Raw genomic sequence first — 27,604 nt, forward strand, 5'->3', positions numbered from 1 at the left:
ATGTAACCCAACATGGCTTGTCGTTGGCTCTCACATAGCAACGGCAGCACTGCAGCCCTGCACTGGACCTGACTTGGACTCCAAGGACCACTCAAACTCCCACAGAAACACCAACCAGGCAATTATTTTAACCCTTCAGGTTACACTAATGTTTGAGCTTTAATCATAGATGTTCCTCAGTGTTCTCAGAAGTTTGATGCAGATGCATCACTACTGTTAAGAGTTGAACCACAGTCTACCCTCTGTACAACTTATCCCAGCCAGCTAGTAGCAGTCAAATGTGTGACAGAACCCTGCAAATACTTGGGACACACCCAGAGTGCAGTGGTAAGGATAGGTGGGCAGAAACAAGTAAAAAACACGAAGATGGAGGCTTGAGTGATTGTTTAGTCCTATGAAACTTTAGAGTCAAAGAGGGGGAAAATAAAAGCCAACGGACAGCCCTAAACAACAGTTCATCCACTGGATGTCAGCTCTCTTGAAGTCCAAGAACATGACTTTAGTATGAGTTAGGTCAGGCTAGGTTTTAACCTTGAATCCCAGCCCCTTCTCCCTTTCCCTCCATGGACAGTAATATTTACTTAGAAACTTGCCATCTTCCAAGATTCTCAAGTAAACCCCTATATGCTGACCAGGTAAATAAAAATACTGTACTCTCTCTACTTGAGACAGTTTTGGAATCTGTATTTGAGGGTTTATTTATTTGGATTTAGTTCACATCTTTTCAGTAGAAGCTCAAGGTAGTTACATATAGGCATTGTGGTATTTCCCTGCCTCCTCTAATCAGCTGGGCTTGGACTGAAGTGAACAAGTGATGGTGCTTTAGGGATTTGCAAGACTTCATTATTTGGAAGGCTCCTTTGATTTTTCTTGGCCTGATTTTGGTTCATTAGATGGTTCTGGTTGCTGTAGGGTGATTTGGGCCTTTCTGGTGCTGGTTCCTTAAGCACTTCTTTTAGCTTTTCATGCAGTGGTTTTGGTTCTTTAGAGGCTTCTCTGGAACAGCAGCAGGCTTAAAATAGGATGATTTATTTGTATGTCATATTTCCTTTTCCAGAGCAATATATATACACGGTGTCCAGAAAAAATGGGACCTCTTAGATAGTTTCAAAATACTTTGCAATTGTATAAACGTTCAGTAGGACCTTTGAAAATAAGTACAATTTTTTTTCTTAAGGGTCCTTTTATTAGCATGCGCTAAATGAAAAGACCTCCCTTGTCTTGCTATGGGCATCTTATCATTTAGCATGCTAATCATTAGCGTTCACTAAATCTAATAACGTACTTTAGTAAAAGGACCTCTTAGTTAATTCATCATTTCTGGTCAAAATGTTCTCTTCAACCTCAACACTTTCACAAGTCTTCAATGCCACTGAGCTGCTGCCTCAATGAATTCTGGAGTTTCATTAATTAAGAGCTCAAAGTTTTGTGAGCTCAATGCACAGGTGCTCTATTCTGTTGAAAAATAAAGTACTCAGAAATGTCTCGAATTTCAGGTAGAAGTTTCTGCTGCAGCAGGATGTTTTGGGGTTATTTGGAAAAATGTTTGGGGTCCCTTTCTTTGTAGACAGCATGTATAATAAATAACAAAAGTTAAACAATACTTCAAAAGTGTTCTGTGTTAATTTTGCCATCTGTGTGTGATAAATATACAGTATTTCTTTTTTTTTTTTTGCATTTTTATGGGAGGGAGCAGGTCAGAGGCAGAGAATAGGTGTGGATATGCTAATCAGCTTGCCATGCTAACTGGTTAGTGCATCCATAACACAGGAACCCTTAGTGCTTCCTAAACAGGAGCCGGTAAGTGCTCCCACAGTAAATTGTGCATGGCCAGAAATAAAACAAATACAAAAATATCTTTTTTGAAGGTGGCACTAGAAATGGGCTTAGCAAGTGGTAAAGGCCCAGGTAAGGGCAAGCTAAGCCCATGTCCCCTACGATAACTGATACAGAAAGGGCAATAAAAATGACCAGTATAGAACTACTGTACCACATGATCCTGTTCCCTCTTTTCTTATTAATACATTTGAATCTCTTCCTTCCTTATCTTCACAATTTGTAACATCACTGGAACTAGTGTGAATCCCCGCCCCTATTCCGTTCTGGCTAGGTGTTGTATAGCAGGAGATTCAGAGCACTCACACTTAGTAGTCGGTGGTTGCCCTGAGTTACCTCCAGGAACAGGGTGAGGAGTAACAAAATACACTAACCTCGTCTTCCACTCCAAGAGTGGAAGAGGAAATAAAAACTAAGATAGGATAGATCCTGAATTGAAATGACACCAAACTGGAAAAACCAAACTTAATCATGTTTAAAAAAAACTATGTTTATTTTGTTCAAGGATGTGATCAATATAAATAAATATTTCTTTCAACTTTAACACTCAATAGTAATTCAATGTCAGGAAGTATTTTTTCATGGAGAGAGTGGTGGATGCTTGGAATGCTCTCCCAAGGGAGGTGGTGGAGAGGAAAACGGTAACGGAATTCAAACATGCGTGGGATAAACATAAAGGAATCCTGTTCCGAGGGAATGGATCCTCAGAAGCTTAGCTGAGATTAGGTGGCAGAGCCGGTGGTGGGAGGCGGGGCTGGTGGTTGGGAGGTGAGGATATTGCTGGACAGACTTATACGGTCTGTGCCAGAGCCGGTGGTTGGGAGGCAGGGATAGTGCTGGGCAGACTTGTATGGTCTGTGCCCTGAAAATGACAGGTACAAATCAAGGAAAGGTATACACAAAAAGTAGCACATATGAGTTTAGCTTGTTGGGCAGACTGGATGGACCGTGCAGGTCTTTTTCTGCCGTCATCTACTATGTTACTATGTAATTATAACATTTGTGACTACCAGTGCTTCCTGTTTCCTAATACTCTAATTTCACAACATTCTAATATGAGCCCCACCTTTATGCTTGGGTCCAGAACCACACTTATATTACAGTTTTTGCTTAACTTTTTCTCTACAGAATCGCTTTTCCAGCAACTGCTTCCAGGAATACTATCAGATAAGTATCGGTCCTTATCTATCAAACATATAAACGGCAAGTGACCGACTCACCTGCAAATGTGCAGTAGAGTCCGAACGTTGAGAGTGTAGAAGTCTAAGCCCCGCCTCCACCAGCAGTACAGCCCAATAGGTAGGAGGGCTTGGACATGGGCGTGGAAATCAGAGGAGGAGGGAGCAAGGAGGGAAGGAGGGAGCAGAACTGAGGGAAACAGATGCTGGGGGGAGGGCAGGGGAGAGAGCAGGGTTGGTAGACAGGGGGGGGGAGCATTGGAAAACAAAAAACTAGCCCGTTGTTACGGGCTTAACGGCTAGTTCCCAATATTCCACTCGGTTCTCAACTTTCAAGGTTAGCTTAATTGAAATGAACTGATACTTTGTGTACCCTTTTTGTTTCTTTTTTTCACAGAACTTCAGTGAACCCAACCTCCTCTCAGGTAAGTATGTTTCCCTTTGTCCTGTAGCTATTGGCAACTTAGCTGAAACTTGACTTCAATGCTGTTTTCTCGTGCAGTCTTTCTTGCGTGGGGGCCCAAATGCTCCCTCCGGGTGTTCTCCTCAGGACCGGTCTTCTCCCTACACCTTTCTTAAAAAAACTCAAAAGGAAGCAAGACCCTATCTTCCTTTCTTAATCAAATTTCCCTCACCTTGGTGACACATGTTTTAAATTATCAATACTGTGGCCAAAAACTAATTCAAACTAAAAATAAACAAAGTACCCTTTCCCTTTGGACCTTATACTATTTTTATGTTCCCTAATCTAAGAAGGAGTGTCACGAGGAATAACAGGAACCCAAGCAACCTCTCTCGGTAACCACTTTCACACCAAATTCTATCTCTACAATTATATCCTAGATTCTATTTAGTACTTTTCTTACCCAAAACAGTTTTAAAATTTTAATGCACAAATTTTGCAGTGTTAGACTACTCACCCATTTATGCCCAATTAACTATTAGCACATTCTAACCCCCATTCATTCCATGGACTACCTAAAATATTTTATTCCCAAATACAGCAAGACATTCACCCTTCTCCCTTTAAAATCCCCTCTCTAGACTCTCACTCCTATGTATTCACCCCTTTCCCAATTCTATCTCTGTATATATATCCCTTTCTCCACCTCAATCAGTGTCAGCCTCACCCACACACATCCTCTCTCTCCAAATCACCAACTCCTTCTGGCAACTGCCTGCGACTCTGTTTCCTAGGAAACAGAACTTCGGTTGGAGTTCCGAGGACCCCCCAGCCAATCACCTACTCTTCCAAAATTCCAATTTTCTCTTGCTGACCAACGGAATGTTGGCCAGCGGTGCTAAACCTCCATTTTTTTCCCTATGTCTTCCATAGAAACCAACAGAGAAAAATTAAAACTTCAAATAAAATCCTACATATTTAACCTAAACTACCCCAAATTTCCCCAAATCATTAAACCCCTCATTCTCTATTAAACTATATTTTTAGATTTTAAAATTAACCATTTTTAAGGTTCACCCACAATTATCCCACCTAAAACCCCTCTAAAAATTCCAAATTTAATTAAAATCCAAATCAAAAATTCAATCAACCCGTTCTTAACCTACCCCATTGAATAATTTTAACCCTTACAGAACCCCTCTAAATCAACCCCCCTCAAAAATACCCCCTAAAAATATCTACATTTGAAAACTAACCTACCAGAAAAATCAAGAAAAATTCCCCGATCCCAAATCTGCAAACAGAATTTAAATCCCCAAAATCCCTGAATTTTTAAAAATAAAAAACCCAATTTATACATTTTTAAAATAAACTAATTTAAATTTTGGGTTAAAAAACCCCTTAACTGTTTCCTGATTTTCTCCTCTCCCGACCACTACCATCGGATCCGGTCCTGCTGGTCTGGTTAAAAAAACGGAGCCAACACAAAAACCTGGCCCGAAAATTGCCATTCTTCTGGAACTCTGTTCCAAAATCGAGGCCCAGGCTTCTAGGCCTCACCGGAGTTTCCAAAAAACCCCGCTGATGCGCGCACACCATGCACGCATGCGCTCCCACGACGTCCTCCTCTGTCTCCTCCCAAAAAAACTACAGGTCCCACGCTGGCTCCTTTCCCTGCTGAGATGCAGGTTTCTCTCCTTCTGCGCGGATGTACGCTGGAAACCCCCCCCCCCAATCCGGCGCCAGAACCGCCTGGTCCTGACTCTCTCTCTCCGCCACCGCCCCAGCCCAAAAACGGCCCCAACTGGCCCCAAAGACACCGGGGATTCCCGCTGCAGCTATTCATGCCCGGGGACGTGCCCAACCATCCCTGAGACCAGAAAAACTCGGCGCTGCCTCTTGCAGCATCTCCAACAACCGTCACTGGCCCAACCTGGCCTGAAAACAACCTGGACCTGGCAGCCAGCTCCACCCACAAAAACGGGCCCAAAATCAGCCCCGCGCCCTGTGCCACCTGGAACAGCGGCGTTGCCTCCTGCGGCGCCTCCTCACCTACCACATCGCCCCCCAGAGCCCCGAAACGGACCTCAGAAGCCTAGGATGGCCTCTTCTCACCTGCAGGTAAGAGAAGTGAAAAAAAATGTTTTATTTTTTTTTCCCTCTAGGTTACACTAGGAATTGTACCTAATATAAGTGGAAGATGGTCTATATTTGCCCTAGAATTAAAGATGGAAATAAGAACCTACTGCCAACCTACCTTTTGTGTCTAAGGTAGCAGAGAGTATAGTGGCAGAACAGTTAACACATTTTTGGATCAAATGATGGCAATAACCCAACAATATGGCAGATAGAAGTTTATTTGCTGAACACAAATGTGTCACGGCCACTTTGGGCAGTTGCCTGCATCAGGGGTATGTTTCTAAAAATGAATTAATTTGCTGAACACAAATGTGTCACGGCCACTTTGGGCAGTTACCTGCATCAGGGGTATTGTTTCTAAAAATGAATTAAAACATAGATCATATAACAATGGTAACCAAAGAAACTCATAAAGCCATACTAGAAAGATAATGTAAAAGCATAAAGGTCAATATAAACCACACAATAAAATAAACATTATTCAAAGATCAGTAAACATCAAGAATGGTTGTATATAAAAGTTACAAATGTTAGTTTTTAAAGTTAAAAAAATAAAATAAAATCAATTGATATATACAGTAAAATATTCAAAAGAAAATGAAATTTGATATTTAAAATGAAAATGCAAATACAACCTACTGCATATTTGGCTAGAAAATGTCCATGGCCACCAGTATTGAATTTCTGGGGGGGGGGGGGGGGGGGGGGTGGCACTGTAAACATAGCCAATTAAGCCAATATTCATTGGCTGACCGGCTAGGTTCTAGCAGCTAAAGATAGACCCGCATAAATAGCAGCTCTATCTTGCCACTAAACTTAATTTAGCGGAAATTAGCTGTAACTGGCTATTGTCACACGACATAGACATTGACCGGGATGCTCAGTGAGAGATAGCCGGTTATTTCCCACTGAATATTGGTGGATAGTCGGCTTGGGTGTATTTAACCAACAAGGTGTCATTCCTGGATGGTTAAATACTTTTGAATATCAAGCAACATGTGTATAAACTGATATAAAAATAGAACTGAAATAATCAATTTGTAGTTGTTACCACTAGATGTCAGTGTAATGGTTTGAATCAGTTGACATCAATAAAAGCAGCTAGATATACCAATTGACCTGGAGAATAAAACTTGCCACAATATCAGAAAACAGAATCACGTGTGTCAGAAAATTAAAAACAATTACGACATAATGTTAGCATAAACATGTTGATCCTGAATATTAAGCCTGCATAAAGGAACAAAACACTTGCATTATCCCCTATATTCTATATGTGGCTCTCAAAATGATAATATTTCAGCACCGATAAACATGTGCCCAACTAAATGACTAATGAGCCAATTAGTGCCAATAATTGGGTACTATTTGGCACTGGCACCAATTTGAATTTGCATGCACATCTTGCTAGGCGCTTTTCACAATGTGCACCCAAATAATAACAGAAGGGACAAGAATATATGAGACACAAGAATTAGTGGGGGTTACTTTCTAATATTGGAAATTGGACCTACATGGGGTATGGTAAAAGTGTTGATAGGAGTGGTTATAGCACTGGGCCTGACATCCAGAGGTAGCCAGGTCAAATCCCACTGCTGCTCCTTGTGATCTTGGACAAATCACTTGACTCTCCATTGCCTCAGGTACCAACTTAGATTGCGAGCCCTCCAGGGACAAAGAAGTACCTGAAAAGGTGTGAGCAAATTACTAATAATTATCATAAGATTCTAAGGGCTGCTTTTACCAAGCTGCAGCAAAAGGGGGGGCTGGCTTCAGCACCGAGACCCTTTTACTACAGCAAGTAAAAGGGAAGTCTCTCTTTCCTGCATGAAATGGCTATGCGGCAAGTAAAGCACTTGCCGCGTGGCCATTTCAGAGGGGGAGCCCTTATCACCACCCATTGGTGGTACTTCCTGTTTAGCGAGCAATAAGCCCGCGTTGGGGCTTACCGCCATTTAGTAAAAGGGGCCCTAAGTGGGTGTAATGGAAGTGAATTTTAAAGATTGTTTTTCATCTCTGTCTTGACCGACCAGTACACTCGGGGGCTGTATTGTTGATTAAAAGTAATTCTGTTTAAAAATAATTGTTTAACTTTGATTGTGTGAAAATAAGTTGGAATGCAGAAGATAAGACACAGCTCTAACTAATTTGGTATATGAAGGGGAGGATGGCGCTTGCTTTCCGGCTCCAGCCCGGCCACCTGGAGTTGGGGAGCATGTGACCATGTTCCCACAGTATGGCTTGTTTACCTAAACAGAGAAGCATTCTGTAATTTTCCTTAGAAGCATTCTGCAACTTTATCTAGCTCTGAACATGAGCTCAGAGCCTAATAAAAAGGAGGGCTTGTCACAGCAGAGTGGGAGCTCATCTGTGAGTAACGTACGTACTGAGCAGAGGATCTGTTCCTGGTCTAAAAAGCTCCTGGTATTTGCTGTAATGGGCCCCCCAGCTGCCCCAGCTGATGATAAGAGCCTGGATAATGTAAGGACCAGTGATGATTTTATGTATAGTGTATTATTGCTTCTTTTCCTGGTCCAAGAACTCTTGGCATTGCTTAGATGTAGAGACCAGTGATGTAATGATTGTTTAGTTAATCATCATGTGTATAGAGCCAATCATTGTATATGTGCTAACCATTGTATATATCTTAATCATTGTAGATTATAGCTCCTCTAATAAAGGTTTCATTTATCTAATACGAATCCAAAAGAATCCACAGTAATTACTGAGTAGTCTGTGTTAGTGAGACAGGCTGTAAATTCATAGCAGTTCAGTGAGGAATAGGAATACATACACATAAAACATAATGTAGTAAAATTCAATGCTTCGGTCTTCACCAAGGCAGATTTGGGAGAGATACTGGTGACAGAAATGGTATTCAAAGCTGACGAGTCAGAGAAACTGAATGAAATCTCTATAAACCTGAAGGATGTAATAGCGCAATTTGACAAATTAAAGAGTAGCAAATCTTCTGGACTGGATGGTGTTCATCCCCGAGTACTGATAGAATTGAAAAATGATCCCATGGTTAGGACATATTGAGGGGCATAATCGAACGCGAACACCTATTTCTTTTTTTTTTTTTTTTTAATTTTTTATTGAATTTACTTTATACAACTCAAAAGAGATAATGAAATACATATAGCAATTACAATTTCCTTTATACAGACTAATGCCTTAATAAAGTCATAATTAAAGAGAAAATTATATTATATTACTTCGACCATAAGAAATTATAGTAATAATAATAATATGATCCAAGAGAAAGAAAATTACATTTAACATTCAAAGAGGAAAAAAAATAAAAAGAAAAAATTAATACTGCTCCCCAGTGCTTCGTCTCAAGCCTATCTTATGCAGTATGCGTCTGTGATTCAACTATTACCACTACTTCCTCTCTATGTAATAGAAACTCCTCCAATTGTTTTGGCTCAAAAAATTGGAAATGATTAGATTGATATAATATACAACAAATACAGGGAAATTTCAAAACAAAATTAGCTCCAAGAGCCAGAGTCCTCGCCCGAAGGGCCAGGAATGCTCTACGCCTCTTCTGAGTTTCCTTGGAGAGATCAGGGTAAACTCTAATTTTAGAGCCAAAAAATAAGGAGTCCAAATGTCTAAAGGAAAGTTTCAACACTGCGTTCCTGTCCATTTCAAAGGCAAAGGTTACCACCACTGTAGTTTTTTGAGTAATTACTTCCAATGATGACTCTAGGAACTCTGTCAAGTTCATACCCTCTCCTGTTTGAGTAGGCATTTCTCTTTTTATTAAACTGCAAATATTGTGCTCGCACTATAGGAGGAAGAGATTCACTTGCCATTCCCAGTATTTCCACCAGATATTTCTTCACCATTTCAACAGAAGATATTAATGGGGAACGTGAAAAATTAGTTAACCTTAAGTTTAACTTTCTTACTTGATTTTCCAGGTATTCTAAACGACGGAACATATAGTTCCAATCCCTTATTGAAGTTTGACTTAAGGTTTCTAAAGTTTGTAACTTTGTGCCCATTTGATTTAATTGGGAAATTTGTTGAGTGGTAGTCTGAGACTGTGAAAGAACAGCTTCCGAAAGAACTTTTATTTCAAGAGCATTCTTTTCAATTATTGTTGATAGAGAGGAATGCAGAGAATAAGTCAAGTCCCAGAGTGATTCATTCGTCACCACTGCAGGTCTCTCCATAACACCCACAGAAAACACAGGGGGTGGGGCAGTCAGAATTTGGCTCAATGTACTTACAATTTGTGGTGGCAAAATTTGAGAAGGCAATTGTTCCGACATAGATACCGTTCTGAATGCTCCCTGTAGAGTGGACTGGTTCCCTCCCTGTGCTTCGGCAATGCCCTGTGGGCTCCGTGCTACTGGACCTCTCTCCATTCGACTTCCTCCTGGTTGCGGGGGGGCAGTGCGCTGCGCGGGGCTTAGAGAAACCCCGTTACTACTGCCGTCTAACGCTTCCGCGTTAGCTCCGATAGAAGGAGATGAAGTCTGCCTGGGGGTGGAGGTCAGCCCGAACTGTTCCAGCGTCGGCTGTCATGGAGGAATCGGCCCAGTGCTGGTTAAGGGAGTTTCCCGCACTTTACCTCTCCGCTTCCCCATTTTCGGAGGACCCACGGAGAACCTCACAGCCAAAGGTAAGGAAGAGTTCAAGGTGCGTCCGAAGCAGTATACAGCTACGCGGCCATCTTGGATCTGAACGAACGCCTATTTCCATGGGCGTCTATGTCCAAAAATGGGTTCGTGAAGAGGAGGGACAGACCGTATTTTCGAAAAAAAATGGACATCTTTTTTGTTTTTCGAAAATACGGTTTGTACGAACCAAATGCCATGGATTTGTTCGCTTCTGAGCTGGGCGTTTGTTTTTTTTAGCGATAATGGAAAATAAAAACGCCCAGCTCAAAAACGTCCTAATCTGAGCCATTCGGTCGTGGGAGTGGCCACGATTCGTAGTACACTGGCCTCCCCTTGACATGCTAGGACACCAACTGGTCACCCTAGAGGTCAGTGCAGTGGACTTCAGAAACAGTTCCCACATGCATAGCTCCCTTACCATGGGTGCCGAGCACCCAATCCCCCTCCCCCACTACCCACAAATGTACAACAGTAGCATAGCTGTTAGGGATGAAGGGGGCACCTACATGTGGGTACAGTGGGCTTTGGAGGCTTCCCATTTACCAGCACAAGTGTTACAGGTAGGGGGGGTGGGCTTGGGTCCGCCTGCCTGAAGTGCACTGCGGTACCCACTAAAAGTGCTCCAGGGACCGGCATACACGCAGGCCTCTAGGACTTGTTGCTGCTGTATACCCTTGGCACACCAGTTGACACCTGAAGACTAATCTCTCCGAAAACGTTGTGCCCCACTGGCAAAAAGTCTCCCTGGTACTGAGATTAGCAGTAGGTCAGAGCTGGCAGAATGCTGTACAATGCCCTCTTTCAGCAACATTCAAGGTAAGAACTAGGTTCTGTAACGTGGCTAACACATGAAAGGGATTTAAAACTGGCTTACAAAAATGGCCACTACTACCTCATGGACTACCGTAAACAAAACAGGGCACACTCTAACTCAGTAAGCAGGGGGGAAAGCACCATGGGAGTAGAGCCTACCAACTACCAACATCGTGAGCATTGAACACAAGCTAGTGGAATCACGGAGCCCAGTGGAGTACCAAGGGGGGGGCGGTGGGGGCGGTCCGCCCCGGGTGCCAGTGGGTGGGGGGTGCTCCGCTCCCGCTGCCTCCCGTGGCCGTTCCCGCTGCGCCGCACATTTAAAAAACCGGCGAAGCAGCGTCGCAGGCAGCGCCTCGTGCCCTGCTTGTAAAAAAAAAATCAAATCTCCTTCCCCTCCAATTTTGGAAGGCCCGAGTCGACACCAAGACGTCAAGACGAGGAGAAGGAAGGAGATTTGATTTTTTTTTACAAGCAGGGCACGAGGTGCTGCCTGCGACGCTGCTTCGCCGGTTTTAACGGGACTGAGGTGGGGAAGGAGAGGGGAGAAAGGGACTCGGGTGGGGCTGTTCAGAGGGGAGAAGGGAAGGGGAGGGGAGAAGGGGACTGGGGTGGGGGTGTTCAGAGGGGAGAAGGGGACTGGGGTGGGGGTCTCAGAGGGGAAAAGGGGAGGGGAGAAGGGGACTGGGGTGGGGATCTCAGACAGGGGAGGGGGAGGGGAGAAGGGGACTGGGGTGGGGATCTCAGAGGGGAGAAGGGAAGGGGAGGGGAGAAGGGGACTGGGGTGGGGGTGTTCAGAGGGGAGAAGGGGACTGGGGTGGGGGTCTCAGAGGGGAAAAGGGGAGGGGAGAAGGGGACTGGGGTGGGGGTGTTCAGAGGGGAGAGGGGGACTGGGGTGGGGGTCTCAGAGGGGAAAAGGGGAGGGGAGAAGGGGACTGGGGTGGGGATCTCAGACCGGGGAGGGGGAGGGGAGAAGGGGACTGGGGTGGGGATCTCAGAGGGGAGAAGGGGACTGGGGTGGGGATCTCAGAGGGGAGAAGGGAAGGGGAGGGGAGAAGGGGACTGGGATGGGGGTGTTCAGAGGAGAGAAGGGGACTGGGGTGGGGGTCTCAGACAGGGGAGGGGAGAAGGGGACTGTGGTGGGGGTCTCAGACAGGAGGGGAGAAGGGGACTGGGGTGGGGGTGTTCAGAGGGGAGAAGGGGGCTGGAACTGGGGGCTGAAAAAAGGGGCAGAGAGAGGGGACAGATCCTAGATGGAAAGGGGAGCGAGAGGGAGGGCAGACCCTGGATGGATGGGAGATGGAGGGCAAATGGTGGATTGAAGGGGCAGAGAGAAAGGGCAGGCAGTGGATGGAAGGGACGGCAGAGAGGGCAGACACTGGATGGCAGAGAGAGAGAGAGTGAAGACAGATGCTGGATGGAAGGAAGACGGTGAAAAGAAGATGAGGAAAGCAGAAACCAGAGACAACAAACTGTAAATAAAATATATATTTTTTATTTTTTTTGCTTTAGGATAAAGTATTGTAGATGTGTTAAATGTTTATAATAGAACATGTAAATAAGGTAATCTTTTTATTGGACTAATTTTAATACATTTTGACTAACTTTCAGAGAACAAAACCCCCTTCCTCAGGTCAGGATAGGATACTGTAACAGCACTATACTGTACTGACCCGAGGACGGAGGTTTTGGCCTCTGAAAGCTAAATGTATTAGTCCAATAAAATGGTATTATTTTACTTTCTATATTTGTTTTATTTCTATTTGTTAATTTGTAAAGTGGTGATTGGTACTTGTTAGGTTTTTTTTTCAAATTTACATCTGCTGTCTTTATATTTTGCACAGTACTAGGGGACAGTTTCTGTTTCTGTGGTGTTGCATTGTATGCAGAGTCTGGCATTGGGGGTTCAGTTTAATTTTTGTCTAAATAGAAAGTTTATGATTACTTATTCTATAGTGGATTAGGGTGTATCTGTGTTTGTGAAAAAGACATGGCTTTCAGTTGGCATTGACTGTGCAGGATCTACGATCTGTACTATTCTGTCTGGTTTCGTTTTACAATAGGTGAATTGATGTTCTAGTGCTCACTGTAGTGTTTAAGATGCTTTCCTTTTCCTTGTGTGACTCGTAGAAATGACTGCTTATGGTATGGTAGAATTGCTCTATAGGTCCTGAGTGTTTTGTATTCTCGGCATGCCTAGTACTGGATTTGGGGGGGGGGGGGGGGTTAAAAAATGACCGGCCCGGGTGTCAACTACCCTAGGTACGCCACTGGCGGAGCCCAATATCCTACACCCACCACAATGCATTGCTGATGTGAGTCTGCAGTGCCCTTAACAGAAAAGGTATCACACTCACCCGAGACCCACATCAGAACCAGGGAAAGGCTGTCAGAGGACAGAACACATTCTGCTGTCATTGAGGTGGGTATGGAATTTGAGGCTGGCATACAGGCTGGCAACAAAAGTTTGTAAAGTGGGTTTCCTTTGGTGGGAGGGGGTTAATGACCTCTGGGGGAGTCAGGGCAGGTGATCCCCGATTCCCTCCGGTGGTCATCTGGTCAGTTGGGGCACTTTTTTGGGACTTATTCATGAAAAAAAAGGGTCCAAAAAAAGTGACCCAAATTCGCGGTAAAAATGCCTGTTTTTTCCATTATCAGCTAAAGACGACCATCTCTGCTCGGCTGATAACCACGCCCCAGTCCCGCCTTCACCACGCCTCCGACACGCCCCCACCAACTTTATTCATTCCCGCGACGGAGTGCAGTTTAAGGCGCCCAAAATCGGCTTTCGATTATACCGATTTGGGCACCCGCGAGAGAAAGACGTCCATCTCCTGATTTAGGTCGGAATATAGGCGTTTTTCTCTTTCGATTATAAGATGGATTGTGTTTGTTTATCATACACAGTTATGTTTTATGTTAATGTACTCGGTTTTAAAAATATGATACTTTATATGTATAATTTCATCCCTTTACTTAGCAGTGTATTCTTACTACTGTATTTACCAATGCACATCCCAGGTGTTACATGACGCTTAACATTCTATCCCTTAATGTGAAGGGATTCAACAACCCAATTAAGTGTAAAAAAAATATAAACTCTTTAAATAGATATGCACCCAAAATTATCTTTTTTTCAAGAAACACATTTATCTGAGCGTGAGTCACTTAAACTTAAAACCTCATGGTCTCTAACCCCTGTTTTCTCTGCTGCCGATGGAAAAAAATGATGTGGCCATACTCATAAGGAAAAAAGATAATATAAAATTAATATCCTCTGATAGTGATTCAGTTGGAAGATGGGTTAAGGTCCATCTAACAGTGAATGATGAACCCTTAATGTTATTGAATTTATATGCACCAAACACTGATTGCCCTGAATTCTTCCATACTATTGCTGATATCATTGCCACTGCAGGAGATAAATCTTACATAATAGGTGGTGATTTTAATCTCAAACTGAATCCTGATATGGACAGGAAATCTGTTTCCATACAAGAAAACCAAAGCTTGGTTCATTTTGATAGAAATGATGCAACAGCATGTGATGTTTGGCGCCTAGTGCATGAAAAAGATTGTGATTACACATTTTATTCTTCACCACATAATAGAAGAAATAGAGAGACGTTACTGAATATTTTCAATTTAACACTTTGGAAGATACTAGTTGGATAACTAGATGGGATGAATTCAAAGCTTATATATGGGGTTCAATCATATGTTATTCAGCCAAACAAAAAAAGAAATAATCACAAGAAATTAGTGATTTGGAAAAATCTATATCATGTTTAGAAAAAAAACATCAGTACACTCCTTCTAATCTAGATACGTTGGAAAAATTACGAATGGCAAGATATAAATATAACTTAATTCTAGCTGCTAAGGCTAATAATGAGATATTCATGAAATCAGCCCAATATTATGCCAATAATAATAAAGCTGGCCATTTGTTAGCTAGTTATCTAAAATCAAGAACTGAAAAGAATGATATTTCTGCTATTAAAGATGATAATAATACTCTAATCACAGATCAACAAAACATATTAAAGACTTTTCAACACTTTTATGCCTTGTTATATAAGTCAGAATCTAATCTAGATGATAATGATCTGACATTTTTACAGGACTTGGATCACAATACTCTTGATGATAATGATAATTCAGATCTGATGGCTCCCATAACTGAACAAGATGTAGTTACGGCCATTATGACAAAAAAAAAGGCCCCAGGACCAGATGGCCCAACACTGGAATTTTACTTAGCTTTTCAAGACACAATTATCCCTATCATAAGTTCATTCTATAATCACTTAATCATGTCTGGTGAAGTTAATGGGAGCTTTACGGAGGCCACCATCATAGTTCTTCCGAAACCAGGCAAAGATCCTAAATACGAACAGAATTATCGACCTTTGTACATTTAAATGGTTTCTCTCCTGTATGGGTCAAGTTGTGACGTTTTACAAGTGATTTTCTTTTGAAACATTTATCACATTCAGAACATTTAAATGGTTTCTCTCCTGTATGAATTCTTTTGTGGACTTTCAGGTGGGCCTTGCATCTGAAATATTTAATACATTCTGAACACTTAAATGGTTTCTCTCCTCTATGAATTGTTTCATGCAGTTTGACCTCAGACATCCTTTTAAAACATTTATCACATTCTGTACATTTAAATGGTTTCATTCCTGTATGAACCCTTTCATGCCGTTTGAGATCAGACATACTTATGAAACATTTGTCACATTCTGAACATTTAAAAGGTTTCTCTCCTGTATGAATTCTTTTGTGGACTTTCAGGTAGGCATTGCTTGTGAAACATTTATCACATTCTGAACACTTAAATGGTTTCTCTCCTCTATGAATTGTTTCATGCAGTTTGACATCAGACAGCCTTTTAAAACATTTATCACATTCTGTACATTTAAATGGTTTCATTTCTGTATGAACCCTTTCATGCTGTTTGAGCTCAGACATACTTATGAAACATTTGTCACATTCTGAACACTTAAAAGGTTTCTCTCCTGTATGAATTCTTTTGTGGACTTTCAGGTAGGCATTGCTTGTGAAACATTTATCACATTCTGAACACTTAAATTGTTTCGCTGGTTTCTCTCCTGTATGAAGCCTTTCGTGGACTTTCAGATAGGCCTTGATTCTGAACCATTCATCACATTCTGTACATTTAAATGGTTTCTCTCCTGTATGAATGCTTTCATGCCGTTTGAGCTCATACATGCCTTTGAAACATTTATCACATTCTGTACATTTAAATGGTTTCTCTCCTGAATGAATCCTTTTATGAACTGCCAGCTCAGATTTCCATCTAAAATATTTATCACATTCTGAACATTTAAATAGTTTCTCTCCTGTATGAATCCTTTCATGCTCTTTCAGCTTCCAAATTCTTGAAAATTTTTTATCACATTCTGAACATTTAAATGGTGTCTCTCCTGTATGAATCCTTTCATGCTCTTTCAGTGTCCACATTTTTGAGAAATTTTTATCACATTCTGAACATTTAAATGGTTTCAATCCTGTATGAGTCATTTCATGAACTGTCATCTGAGATTTCCATCTAAAACATTTATCACATTCAGAACAGTTAAATAGTTTCTTTCCTGTGTGAGTCCATTGATGCACTTTCAGTGCGGTTTTCGTTCCTAGATATTGATCACATTTGGAACACTTAAATTGTTTGTGTAAATCATATCCAGATAGTTTAGTTTTGTTAGTTCCTTCACAGTCATTAATTTCAGTCCTAACCCTGCTTATGTGGCTTCTCTTTTCTCTGTCTAGTTTTTCTCCTGTCTGGGCTTCTGCTTTCATACTGCTCGGTATTATACTACTGATGATACCTCCCTGACAGTCAGCTGAAGGGTCTCTGGAGGGGTCTCGGTGTTTCCATTCCTTTTTCTGCTGTTTATTGCACTTTCTCATTCTTTCACTAATATTCCTAAATCCATCATCTGTTGAATAAAAAAAAAAATAAGAGTATGATCCTTAATTTTACAGCTATAGAAAACAACATACTTAAACAAAGGCAGCTGCGAGGGGCAGGAGCAAGGAGGCTGCGTTCCTACTCTGGGATAGATGTAGACCCGGGGAAAGGGAAGGAAAGAAGGGAGCTTTGTCAGGAGGGTTGGAGGGGGCTCAAAAAATAATTCTTTTTAAAGCGATGTGGGTGCCAGCACAATACTCGGTAGCTCATATCATGTGAGAGCCAATTGGTAAATGCAAAACCATGGGCTCCTCCGAAATGCCACCCCTGTACTGCCCCTGACCTGCCCACTTTTTTTGTGAGCAGTCAGAGCCAATATTCAGTGGTACTGCCTGCTTTAGTGCCAATTAATTTGGGGGGTCAGGCAGTCCCAGGGGATTTAAATGGACAGGAGCCCCTGCTGCCCATTTCAATTGCTTTCAAGATTGGATGTTCACAATTACAAACTCACTGCAAACATAAATGTCTTGAATGACATATCCCCCCAATATATGTGTAAATGCCAATATTCTGAAAATATCCGCTTAACTTTCACAGGGAGACATTTGGTCTTCCCTGATCATTTTTTTTCCATTAGTTCCTCCAGAACAGTTCAGATGAGGGGGTTTTGCACTCCTACCAGCAGCTGAAGAGCATTTTCTGTAATCAAAACACTGGGTTAATTCTGAACTGCTCTGAAGGAACTAAAGAAAAGAAAATAAACCTAAGATCACATGTCTCCTTCCTTAATGTTCCTCCAGAGCAGTTCAGATGAGTGGCAAATACCATAACAGTGACCTTCACAAGGGTGGGACAGTAAAATCCATGGACTACACTCTCTATCCAAAGACTGCATCCTGTCTTGCCTGCAAATCCAAACTATAATGCCTTAAAAATACAAAAGAATGCCCAGAATTCTGCAGCTCGACTTATTTTCCACCAGAATCGTTATGCCCACACTACCCCACTTCTCAAGTCACTTCATTGACTCCCTGTCCGCTTCTGTATACAGTTCAAACTTCTCTTACTGACCTTTAAATGCATCCACTCTATGACCCCCTCACTACCTCTCCTCTCTCATTTCTCCCTACATTCCTCCCCGTGAACTCTGCTCTCTGAGCAAGTCTCTCTTGTTGTCCCCCTTCTCCTCCATCGCTAACTCTAGACTTCCTTTTATCTTGCTGCACCTTATGCCTGGAACCGCCTTCCTGAGCCCATACGTCTAGCTCCATCTCTACCTGTTTTTAAATCTATGCTGAAGGCAAACTTTTTCACTGCTGCCTTTGGCTCCTAGCCACTACCCATTTGTCCTCCTCCCTGTTCCTCTTTACCCTGTAATTCCCTTGTCCGTAATGTCTTGTCTGTCTGTTTTACCTAGATTGTAAGCTCTATGTCGGGTGTTCAGCGCTGCGTGTGTCTGGTGGCGCTATATAAATGCTAATAGTTGTAGTAGTAGTAGGACGCCTTACAAATTTCTAGATGTGCCACCAGACCACTCCCTGCTCAGGAAGGAGCTTGTCCCCTCGTATCATGCACGTTTAGCACTTCTGCCACCAGGCAACCTCTAAGGCAGCTGTTCCCAAACTGTGGGTCATTTGCAAAATCCTCATTTGGGTTAAGAAGCAGCACAGCATTGGCATTCTCCTCTTTCCCGCTACCACCACTGCCGGGCGGCTGCCTCTCAGGGTTGACAGCAGCAGTGGTGAAATAGCAGCAACCCACAGGGGTCTCTCTCCCTGCACTCAAGGCTGATAGTTCTGCTGGTCCTTCTTATAACTATCAACTTCACATGTAAGATGAGAGACCCACGTAGCTTGGTGATATGTTACGCTGCACTTGCCGACTACAGAGGAAAACAGGTTGAGTGTTGAGGGGGATTGAAAGAAAAAGGCATTAGTGAGAAGCAGATACAAAGAGGAAGGGCTGCAGAACAGGGGGACAGAGAAAGAGAGCAAGAAGAGGCTAGATAGCAAAGGAGACAGAGAGAGAGTGAGAGATAGACACAGAGAGAGAGAGGGTGAAGAGCTTTTACTGCAGCGAACCTAGAGAGAGATAAAGGCAGAGAGAGCGAGAAAGAGAGTGAAGAGGATCCATGGCAGTGGGGGAGGAGGAAGGGGAAATCCCGGTAGGGCAGTCTACAAATCTACATTTGCCTAGGGCCCGATATAGTGTTAATCCGGCACTGGTGGAATACCCAGGAGAGCAAACGATTGAAGGGTGGGAGATTGTAGGTTGTGGCTTGGAATGGGATGTCCCATAAGAGGCCTGACTACTGCTTATCCAAAATTTCTGAGTGTTATTATCTTGTCAGATTCAATTGCTCTTCCTTTGTCTGGGGTTCGGTATCCTAATAACTTCAGGATTACTTAATAGTGTGTATTATCTTTAGATCACTCCCTTGACAGGTACTTTGGGTATTTTACCATAATTCTGGATGTTTTGCATAATACATCGTCTCTGAATTCATTTTTCATTGCTGCCAATTAGAGAATGACACAGGGAAAAATTTGTCCCTGTCCCCATGGGTTCTGTCTCCTTCACCACAGGCCCCATCTCCATTCCTGTCCCTGCAGGCCCTTTCCCCATCCCGTGGGCTCTGTTCTCATCTGGAAAAGCCTCGAACACTTATGATTTTATATTTAAATGTTTTCATTAAAGTATAAAAAGGAACAATATCCTGTGCAACTGTGGTTTATAAATCACAAATAGAAAACAATAATAACAACGAGCAACTATAATAACCCCACCACCACCACCTGCTACACCAAGGAATCCTAATTCACCCTGTTAAAATGTTCAGGGGTACAAAATACAACCCATTCTGTGTGCCCTAGAGGGGAGAAATCTGCCCTATGAAGCACTGTTAAGATTTTTTAATCTGTGGATGAATAAGAAGTCATCAACAATTTCAAGTTCTCCTGTCTTCCACAGTCCTTCCTGCAATAGAAGATGTCTTAGAAGATGTGCTGGTAGCAGGATTTACAGGATCCCACATGCAAATTTTGCTAGCTCTGGCCAGCATGTTTGCTTGTTTTTCCAAAAAATAAAAATATTTTTGTCTGCATCAATCAGGGAACAAAGTACAAACAGAAATCCAAAAAACAAAAGAAAAAGTACCAGGAGCCTTCAAAAAAAGTGGGACATAAAAACTTTAATCATATGCAGGACACAAATCACACCTTTGAATCATTGTGGGTTGAAATTCCATGTATAAAAGGGAAAAGGACGGTGAAAGGAGTGTACTATCGTCCGCCTCGCCATGATGAGCAGGTAGATGCAGAAATGATAAAAGAAATCAGAGACGCAAACAAAATGGGCAATGTGATAATAATGGGTGACTTCAATTATCCAAATTTAGACTGGGTAAATGTAGCATCAGGACACGCTAGAGAGGTACAATTCCTTGATGAAATCAAGGACAGCTTTATGGAGCAGCTGGTGCAGGAGCCGATGAGAGAAGGAAAAATTCTAGACTTGGTCCTTAGTGGAACACATGATCTGGTGAGGGACGTTATGGTACTGGGACCCGCTTGATAACATGATCATAATATGATCAGTTTTGATATCAACCTTGAAGTAACTATACACAGGAAGTCAAATACGTTAGCGTTTAACTTTAAAAAAGGAGACTATGATAAAATAAGAACGGTTAAAAAAAAAAAACTTAGGGGGGCAACTGAGAGGGTAAAAACTGTACAACAGGCATGGACGCTGTTCAAAAATACCATCCTGGAGGTCCAGGCCAAACATATTGGCCCTTGGCCTGGATTGGTCGCTGCCGTGGACAGGATGCTGGGCTCGATGGATCCTTGGTCTTTTCCCAGTGTGGCATTACTTATGTACTTATATTCCGCAAATTAGAAAAGAAAGAAGGAAGTCCAAAAGACAGCCGGTGGTTGAAAAGTGAGGTGAAGGAAGCTATTAGGGCTAAAAGAAACGCCTTCAGAAAATGGAAGAAGGAACCGTCTGAAAATAACAAGCAGCAGCATAAGGAGTGTCAAAGCAAATGCAAGACGCAGATAAAGAAGGCCAAGAGGGATTATGAAAAAAAGATAGCATTAGAGGCAAAAAACATAGTAAAAAAAATTTTCGGTTTATTAAAAGGAAGCCAGCAAAAGAATCGGTTGGGCCGCGGGATGACCGAGGGGTAAAAGGAGCGATCAAGGAAGATAAAGACGTAGCGGAGAGATTGAATGAATTCTTTGCTTCGGTCTTCACCAAGGAAGATTTGGGTGGGATACCGGTGTCGGAACTGGTACTTCAAGAGGACGAGTCGGAGAAACTTACTGACTTCACGGTAAACCTGGAGGACGTAATGGGGCAGTTCAGCAAACTGAAGAGTAGAAAAAAATCCTGGACCGTATGGTATTCATCCTAGAGTACTGATAGAACTGAAAAATGAGCTTTGCGGAGCTACTGTTAGAGATATGCAATTTATCCTTAAAATCGAGCGTGGTACCGGAAGATTGGAGGGTGGCCAATGTAACGTCGATTTTTAAAAAGGTTCCAGGGGAGATCCGGGAAATTACAGACCAGTGAGTCTGATGTCGGTGCTGGGGAAAATGGTAGAGGCTATTATTAAAAACAAAATTACAGAGCACATCCGAGAACATGGATTACTGAGACCGAGTCAGCACGGCTTTTGTGTGGGGAAATCTTTGAAGGAGGTAAACAAACATATGGACAAAGGGGAGCTGTTTGATATTGTGTATCTGGATTTTCAAAAGGCGTTTGACAAGGTACCTCATGAAAGGCTACAGAGGAAATTGGAGGGACATGGGATAGGAGGAAATGTCTTATTGTGGATTAAAAACTGGTTGAAGGATAGGAAACAGAGTGGGGTTAAATGGGCAGTAATCACAATGGAGAAGGGTAGTTAGTGGGGTTCCTCAGGGGTCTGTGCTAGGACCGCTGCTTTTTAAACATATTTATAAATGATTTAGAGATGGGAGTAACTAGCAAGGTAATTAAATTTGCTGATGACACAAAGTTAATCAAAGTTAATCAAAGCCGTTAACTTGCAAAAGGATTCTGAAAAATTACAGAAGGACCTTACGAGACTGGGAGGTTGGGCGGCTAAATAGCAGGTGACGTTTAATGTGATGCATGTGGGAAAAAAGAACCCGAATTATAGCTACATCATGCAAGGTTCCATGTTAGGAGTTATGGATCAAGAAAGGGATCTGGGTGTCGTCGTCGTCGATAATACACTGAAACCTTCTGCTCAGTGTGCTGCTGCGGCTAGGAAAGCGAATAGAATATTGGGTATTATTAGGAAAGGTATGGAAAACAGGTGTGAGGATGTTATAATGCTGTTGTATCGCTCCATTGTGCGACCACACCTTGAGAATTGTGTTCAATTCTGGTCGCTGCATCTCAAGAAAGATATAGTAGAATTGGAAAAGGTGCAGCGAAGGGTGACTAAAATGATAGCGGGAATGGAACAACTTCCCTATGAAGAAAGACTAAGGAGGCTAGGGCTTTTCAGCTTGGAGAAGAGACGGCTGAGGGAGAGACATGATAGAGGTATATAAATAATGAGTGGAGTGGAACAGGTGGATGTGAAACGTCTGTTCACGCTTTCCAAAAATACTAGGACTAGGGGGCATGCGATGAAACTACAGTGTAGCAAATTTAAAACAAATTGGAGAAATGTTTTCTTCACCCAAAGCGTAATTAAAATCTGGAATTTGTTTCCGGAGAATGTGGTGAAGGCAGTTAGCTTGGCAGAGTTTAAAAAGGGGTTAGACGGTTTCCTAAAGGACAAGTCCATAAACCACTACTAAAGGGGGTGGTGTTGGACTACTTCTCTCTCCCTCCTCCAGATTTCAACCCCTTCTTCCACCTGAATCTCACTGTTTTTCCTCCTTTGAAGTACACTCTATCCGCCCTTTTCTCTCCTCTGCCTCTTTGAATAGCGGTCACTTATCGTCCCCCTGATAAGTCCCTTTCATCCTTCTCAATGGCTTTGATGCCTGGCTTGCCTTCTTCCATTATCCTTCCTCCCCCTCTCTCATCCTTGGTGACTTTTAATATTTCCTGCTAATGATCCTTCTAACTCTTATATTTCCAAGTTACTCGCTTTAACATCCTCCTTTAATCTCCAACTATGCTCCACCTCCCTCACTCATCAAAATGGTCACTGTCTTGATCTCATCTTCTCCTCCAACTGTTCACACCTCTAGTTTCCTTGCCTTTGATCTTCCTCTCTCTGATCACCATCTTATAACTTTCACACTTAAATCTCCTCCCTCCCAGTCACCGTCCTATCTTATCTAATTTATCTAGGAATCTTCATGATATTGACCCTCATCTCTAGCCTCCCATGTTTCAAACCTCCTCTCTACTGTGGCACCATCCACGTCTGTCCAACGAGGCTGTTTCTTCTTACAACAATACTCTATCCTCTGTCTTAGACACTCTTGCACCATTGATGATCCGCCCTACAGGCGTACAAAACCCCAACCTTGGCTGACTTCTAATATCCGCTACCTACGTTCCTGTACCCCGCTCCGCCGAACGCCTCTGGCGGAAATCTCGGGACCTTGCTGATTTCTTACACTTTAAGTTCATGCGACTCTTCCAATCTGCTCTTTTAAGCGCCAAACAGGATTATTAATCCAATTGACCAACTCTCTTGGCTCTACCCATCGACTTCTCTTCACCAAATTGAACTCTCTCCTCAAGGTGCCCACTCCCCCAACTCCCCCTTCATTATCTCCTCAGACCCTTGCTGATTCTTTCACGACAAGGTTCAAAAGATAAACCTTGAATTCTCTATCTTGCCACCTCTCCCTCCACTAGTCCGTTCCCGTCTCTCTCCTTCCCCTCATTCCCTTTTCCTCCTTTCCTGAAGTTACTATAGAAGAAACTACACTTCTCCTTCTTTCCTCAAATGTACCACCTGTTCCTCTGATCCCATTCCCACCCACCTTCTTAATGCCATCTCACCTGCTCTATTCCTTTTATCTGTCACATTCTCAACCTCTCACATCCACTGCAACTGTCCTACTGCCTTTTAACATGCTGGTGGTCACACCTCTCCTTAAGAAGCCTTCACTCGACCCTACTTATCCCTCTAATTACCGACCCATCTCCCTCCTCCCTTTTCTCTCCAAATTACTTGAGCGTGCTGTTCATCACCGCTGCCTTGATTTTCTCTCCTCACATGCTATTCTTGACCCACTACAATCTGGTTTTCACCCTCTCCACTCAACCGAAACTGCGTTTACTAAAGTCTCCAATGACCTATTACTGGCTAAATCAGAGGTCAATATTCCATCCTCATTGTTCTTGATCTTTACCGCCGCTTTTGACACTGTCGATCACAGCATACTCCTCGATACCCTGTCCACACTTGGATTCTGGGCTCTGTCCTTTCCTGGTTCTCTTCCTACCTCTCTCTCCGCACCTTCAGAATTCACTCTGGTGGATCCTCTTCTACTTCTATCCCTCTGCCTGTCGGCGTACCTCAGGGTTCTGTTCTTGGTCCCCTTCTCTTTCTATCTACACTTCTTCCCTTGGCTCATTAATCTCATCCCATGGCTTCTTCTACCATGGGATGAGATTAATGCTGATGACTCCCAAATCTACCTTTCTACCCCGATATCTCACCTTGCATCCAAACCAAAGTTTCAGCGGCTTGTCTGACATTGCTGTCTGGATGTCTCACATGCCACCTGAAACTAAACATGACCAAAAACCGAGCTTCTCATTTCCCCCCCCCCACCCACCTCCCTACTCACCTGTTTTCTATTTCTGTTGATGGCTCTCTCATTCTCCTGTCTCCTCAGCTCGAAACCTTGGGGTCATCTTTGACTCTTCTCTCTCTCCTTCTCTGCTCATGATCCAGCAGCTCGCCAAGATCTGTCGTTTCTTCTTTACAACATCCGTAAAATCCGCCCCTTTCTTTCCGAGCACTCTATACCAAAACCCTCATCCACACCCTTGTCACTTCTCGTTTAGACTACTGCAATCTGCTTCTTGCTGGCCCCCACTTAGTCACCCTCTCCCCTCTCCAATCAGTTCAAAACTCTGCTGCCCGGTCTATCTTCCGCCAGGTCACTTTACTCATACTACCCCTCTCCTCAAGTCGCTTCACTGGCTCCCTATCCGTTTCGCATGCCTGTCAAACTTCTTCTACTAACCTATAATGTACTCACTCTGCTGCTCCCCAGTATCTCCTCCACACTCGTCCTTCTCGTGCACTCGCTCCATGGATAATCCTTCTTATCTGTTCCCTTCTCCACTACTGCCAACTCCAGACTTCACGCCTTCTGTCTCGCTGCACCCTACACCTGGAATAACTCCTGAGCTCTACGTCTTGCCCCATCCTTGGCCACCTTTAAAAATACACTGAAAGCCCACCTCTTTAACATTGCTTTTGACTCGTAACCACTTGTAAACCACTCGCCTCCACCTACTGTTGCGGACAGATGCTGGGCTCGATGGACCTTGGGTCTTTTCCCAGTGTGGCATTACTTATGTACTTATGTAGGAAAACAGTCTTTGTGTGGACCCGACACGGTCCATGTTTTGGGCACGCAGTGCCTGCGTCAGGAGTCACGAATAGTAGCAGGAAAAAATACGGCAGTATTGTGAAACACAGTGCGGTTGTTAAGAGCAATATACTGCAATGTCGTGTTGCCCTTTGCTAAAGAAAACTGATAGTGAGATTCTCTACTGAAACAAATGTACTACCTTGGATTGCAAGTCCAGTACTCTAACCACTAGGCCATTCTACCACTCCCACTCGCATGAAATTTGGCCATCCCTGTGTGGTGGGGGGGGGGGGCAGTTGAGGACGTCCAAAATGTTTGAAAGAAGGACGCCCACGCCTTCGTTATGCTTCCGCTGACACACACATACCTCCCCCCCCCCCCCCCAAGAGGATGGTGAAGAAATATAGTAGCCCTTGCTCTCAGTAAAATACAGGCCAATGACTCAGGCTAACAGCTAGGCCTTTTTAAAAAAATCAGAGATCACCTTTGACACAGTTACATTTCACTGTAGCAAGTGCTGGAATGAGGTAATTAGGAGCAGATAGAGAGGGAGGGGGCATTTGCTCTTGTCTACAGTCCTAAGACTGGCACCTGCAAGAAGTCATGAGCAAAGATATAGAGATAGTACTGGGTCAGCTGCACCCCGGGTGAGATCCAAAGTGGGGGGGGGGGGGGGCTAGAGGAAGGTTTGAGAACATGTGAAGTCATTCTGATCAACTGATAAGGGCCAAGAGTTCCAATGAAAAAGCCAGGGTCCATTAGAATCAATAGGGCCAAAATTGTATATAAGCAGCAGTCTGAGAGGTATTAAATCAGAAGGGAGAAGGAAAGCTACAAGAGAAGACTCCAGAAGGCTAGAGAGACGTGCTGTGAACTGCTGTACCATCATATGAATACCTACTTGCCTGTACCATCATTGGGTGAGATGATAATGCTAATAAACTATCTTACTATATCTTCTGCATACTGGGTTCCTTTCTAATTGGGGAGGTTACCAATGCCTAGACGGTGTAAGCCTGTCATAGTAATATACATAGTAACATAGTAGATGATGGCAGAAAAAGACCTGCATGGTCCATCCAGTCTGCCCAAGATAAATTCATGTGTATACCTTACCTTGATTTGTACCTGTCTTTCTCAGGGCACAGACCGTATAAGTCTGCCCAGCAGTTTTTCCCGCCTCCCAACCGACCTGTCCCGCCTCCCATCACCGGCTCTGGCACAGACCATATAAGTCTGCCCTCCCCTATTTTCGCCTCCGAACCACCAACCCCTCTTCCCCCCACCTGCTCCGCCACCCAATTTTAGCTAAGCTTCTGACATGAGCAGATACAAGGTTGGGGTGATTAAGTATCTAGAGGGGATTTGCAATTCTGTCCAGGATAGCAAAAAGCCCCTGGCTTCCGCTGCTCAAACGGGTGAGGCAGAGCTAATTAATTACAATGGCCAAATTTCAAGGGAGTGGAGTGGTGGAGTGGCCTAGTGGTTAGAGCACTGGTCTTGCAATCCAGAGGTGGCCAGTTCAAATCCCACTGCTGTTACTTGTGATCCAAAATCAAATAAAAGGGGTGTCAGAGGCATAGCAAAGGCGATGGACATCCTTCTCACAGAAACATTCACATTTTAGACGTCCTCAACTGCCGTCGCAGGGACAGAGGCATAGCGAAGGACATGACGTTGTTTTTTTCGGGGTGGGAGGTGGTTAGTGACCACTGAGAGTCAGGGAAGGACATCCCCGATTCCCTCCGGTGGTCATCTGGTCAGTTCGGGCACCTTTTTGATGCTTGGTCGTGAAATAAAAATGGACCAAGTCACCCAAGTGTTCATCAGGGACGCCCTTCTTTTTTCCATTATCAGCTGAGCATGCCCATCTGCTAAGCACGTCCCAGTCCCGCCTTCGCTACACTGCCAACACGCCCCCATGAACTTTAGTCATCCCCGCGATGGAAAGCAGTTGAGGGCGCCCAAAATCAGCTTTCCATTATGCCGATTTGGGCGACCTTGCGAGAAGGAAGCCCATCTCCCGATTTGTGTCGGAAGATGGGCGCCCTTCTCTTTCGAAAATAAGCAGGATAGTAACAAAGTACATGACGGCAGATAAAGACCTGTACGGTCCA

The 27,604-nt window shown here is 43.4% G+C and overlaps 1 protein-coding gene across 1 annotated transcript in view; it reads right to left on the minus strand.

Annotated features, from left to right (window-relative positions):
- Positions 1-27,604, minus strand: part of LOC115464471 — a 337,991-nt gene that overhangs the window by 83,630 nt on the left and 226,757 nt on the right. Inside the window, exon 18 of the mRNA XM_030194848.1 lies at positions 15,464-16,975. Coding sequence (XP_030050708.1) covers positions 15,464-16,975 — 1,512 coding nt within the window. The remainder of the gene's footprint in view (positions 1-15,463; positions 16,976-27,604) is intronic.

This window comes from Microcaecilia unicolor, chromosome 3 (assembly GCF_901765095.1).
Source record: "Microcaecilia unicolor chromosome 3, aMicUni1.1, whole genome shotgun sequence".
Taxonomy (NCBI): domain Eukaryota; kingdom Metazoa; phylum Chordata; class Amphibia; order Gymnophiona; family Siphonopidae; genus Microcaecilia; species Microcaecilia unicolor.